At 57.9% G+C, this 2,568-nt stretch overlaps 1 protein-coding gene across 1 annotated transcript in view; it reads left to right on the top strand.

The window, feature by feature from the left end:
• Positions 1 to 2,055: 2,055 nt before the first annotated feature.
• The window catches only part of LOC106900198 (ryanodine receptor 1-like), a gene marked incomplete at both ends in the record, with an annotated part of 8,488 nt that continues 7,975 nt past the window's right edge, over positions 2,056 to 2,568 (top strand). Inside the window, 2 exons of the mRNA XM_014962187.1 lie at positions 2,056 to 2,146; positions 2,236 to 2,376. Coding sequence (XP_014817673.1) covers positions 2,056 to 2,146; positions 2,236 to 2,376 — 232 coding nt within the window. The remainder of the gene's footprint in view (positions 2,147 to 2,235; positions 2,377 to 2,568) is intronic.

Here is a 2,568-nt window from a genome sequence, read left to right on the forward strand (position 1 = left end):
TGTTTCCTCCCCAAAATCCCCATGGAGGATCCACCTCATGGCCCTTCTATGGGTCAGACCCATAGATCCTGCCCCACAAGTGCCCCCCAGACCCCAACATCCGCCCCATAACCATCCATCACCACCATAATCATCCATCCCTCCTCCTAAACCCCTTCGTCCCTCCTAAAATCCCAGTATTCTTCCCCAAAATCCCCATCCAGGGGTGTCTCAGGGCTCCTCTGTGGGTCAGACCCACGGATCCTGCCCCATAAGTTGCCCCCCATAAGTCTCCATCCGCCCCATAGACATCCATCCCTTCCATAACCATCCATCCCATCTCCTAAAGCCCTCCCTCTGTCCTGAAATCCTGGTATTCTTCCCCAAAATCCCCATCCAGGGGTGTCTCAGGACCCCTCTGTGGGTCAGACCCACAGATCCTGCCCCATAAGTTGCCCCCCAGAAGTCTCCGTCCGCCCCATAACTGTCCCTCCCTTCCATATCCCTCCATCCTCCCTCCCAAAGCCCTCCCTCTCTCCTGAAATCCTGGTATCCTTCCTCAAAATCCCCATTGAGGGGTGTCTCAGGGCTCCTCTGTGGGTCAGACCCACACATCCTGCCCCATAAGTTGCCCCCCATTAGTCTCTGTCCACCCCATAACCATCCGTCCCTCCCATGTCCCTCCATCTCCCGTCCTAAAGCCCTGTATCATCTCCAGAATTCCTGTTTCCTCCCCAAAATCCCCATGGAGGAGACATTGAGGGGTGTCTCAGGGCTCCTCTGTGGGTCAGACCCATAGATCCTGCCCCATAAGTTGCCCCCCATAAGTCTTTGTCTGCCCCATAACCAACCGTCACCACCATAACCATCCATCCCCATCTCCTAAAGACCTCCCTCTCTACTGAAATCCCACTATCCTTCCCCAAAGTCCTCATGGAGGAGCCATCGAGGGGTGTCTCAGGGCCCCTCTGTGGGTCAGACCCACGGATCCTGCCCCATAAGTTGCCCCCCAGAAGTCCTCGTCCGCCCCATAACCAACCGTCACCACCATAACCATCCATCTCCAATCCCAAAGCCCTGTATCTTCTCCAGAATTCCTGTTTCCTCCCCAAAATCCCCATGGAGGATCCACCTCATGGCCCTTCTATGGGTCAGACCCATAGATCCTGCCCCACAAGTGCCCCCCAGACCCCAACATCCGCCCCATAACCATCCATCACCACCATAATCATCCATCCCTCCTCCTAAACCCCTTCGTCCCTCCTAAAATCCCAGTATTCTTCCCCAAAATCCCCATCCAGGGGTGTCTCAGGGCTCCTCTGTGGGTCAGACCCACGGATCCTGCCCCATAAGTTGCCCCCCATAAGTCTCCATCCGCCCCATAAATCCCTGTATCTTCTCCAGAATTCCTGTTTCCTCCCCAAAATCCCCACGGAGGAGCCATCGAGGGGTGTCTCAGGGCCCCTCTGTGGGTCAGACCCACAGATCCTGCCCCACAAGTGCCCCCAGACCCCAAACATCCGCCCCATAACCATCCATCACCACCATAACCATCCATCTCCCATCTCCTAAAGCCCTCCCTCTCTACTGAAATCCCACTATCCTTCCCCAAAATCCCCATGGAGGAGCCATCGAGGGGTGTCTCAGGGCCCCTCTGTGGGTCAGACCCACAGATCCTGCCCCACAAGTGCCCCCCAGCCCCCAACATCTGCCCCATAACCATCTGTCACCACCATAAACATCCATCCCCATCTCTCAAAGCCCTCCTTCTCTCCTAAAATCCCGGTATCCTTCCCCAAAATCCCCATGGAGGAGCCATCTCATGGCCCTTCTGTGGGTCAGACCCACAGATCCTGCCCCACAAGTGGCCCCCAGCCCCCAACATCTGCCCCATAACCACCCGTCACCACCATAACCATCCATCCCCATCTCCTAAATCCCTGTATCTTCTCCAGAATTCCTGTTTCCTCCCCAAAATCCACATGGAGGAGCCATTGTGGGGTGTCTCATGGCCCTTCTATGGGTCAGCCCCATAGATCCTGCCCCACAAGTGCCCCCTCTCCCCCCCCACCCCAGGTACATCCGCCCCTCCATGCTCCAGCACCTCCTGCGCCGCCTGGTCTTCGACGTCCCCATCCTCAACGAGTTCGCCAAGATGCCCCTCAAGGTGGGGATGACTTGGGGGGCCTTGGGGGGTCCCGACTTGTGGGGCTGGGACCCACTGACCCCTCCCTCTGCCCCACAACCGCCCCACAGCTCCTGACCAATCACTACGAGAGGTGCTGGAAGTACTACTGCCTGCCCAGCGGGTGGCCCAACCAAGGGGTCAGCTCCGAGGAGGAGCTGCATCTCACCAGGAAGCTCTTCTGGGGCATCTTCGAGTCCTTGGCCCACAAGGTTGGGGGGCACTTGGGGGGCAGAGTTATGGGGGGGACACGGGGACACGGAAATGTGGGGCTGGGGATGGAGGAGGAGGAGTTGTGTCCCACCAGGAAGATCTTAAGATCTTCCGGGGCGTCTTTGAGACCCTGGATAACAGGGTTGTGGGGCACTTGGGGGGCAGAGTTGGGGGGCACTTGGGGGGCAGAG

Source organism: Calidris pugnax, unplaced genomic scaffold (genome assembly GCF_001431845.1).
Source record: "Calidris pugnax isolate Ruff unplaced genomic scaffold, ASM143184v1 scaffold1544, whole genome shotgun sequence".
In the NCBI taxonomy this organism is placed as follows: Eukaryota; Metazoa; Chordata; class Aves; order Charadriiformes; family Scolopacidae; genus Calidris; species Calidris pugnax.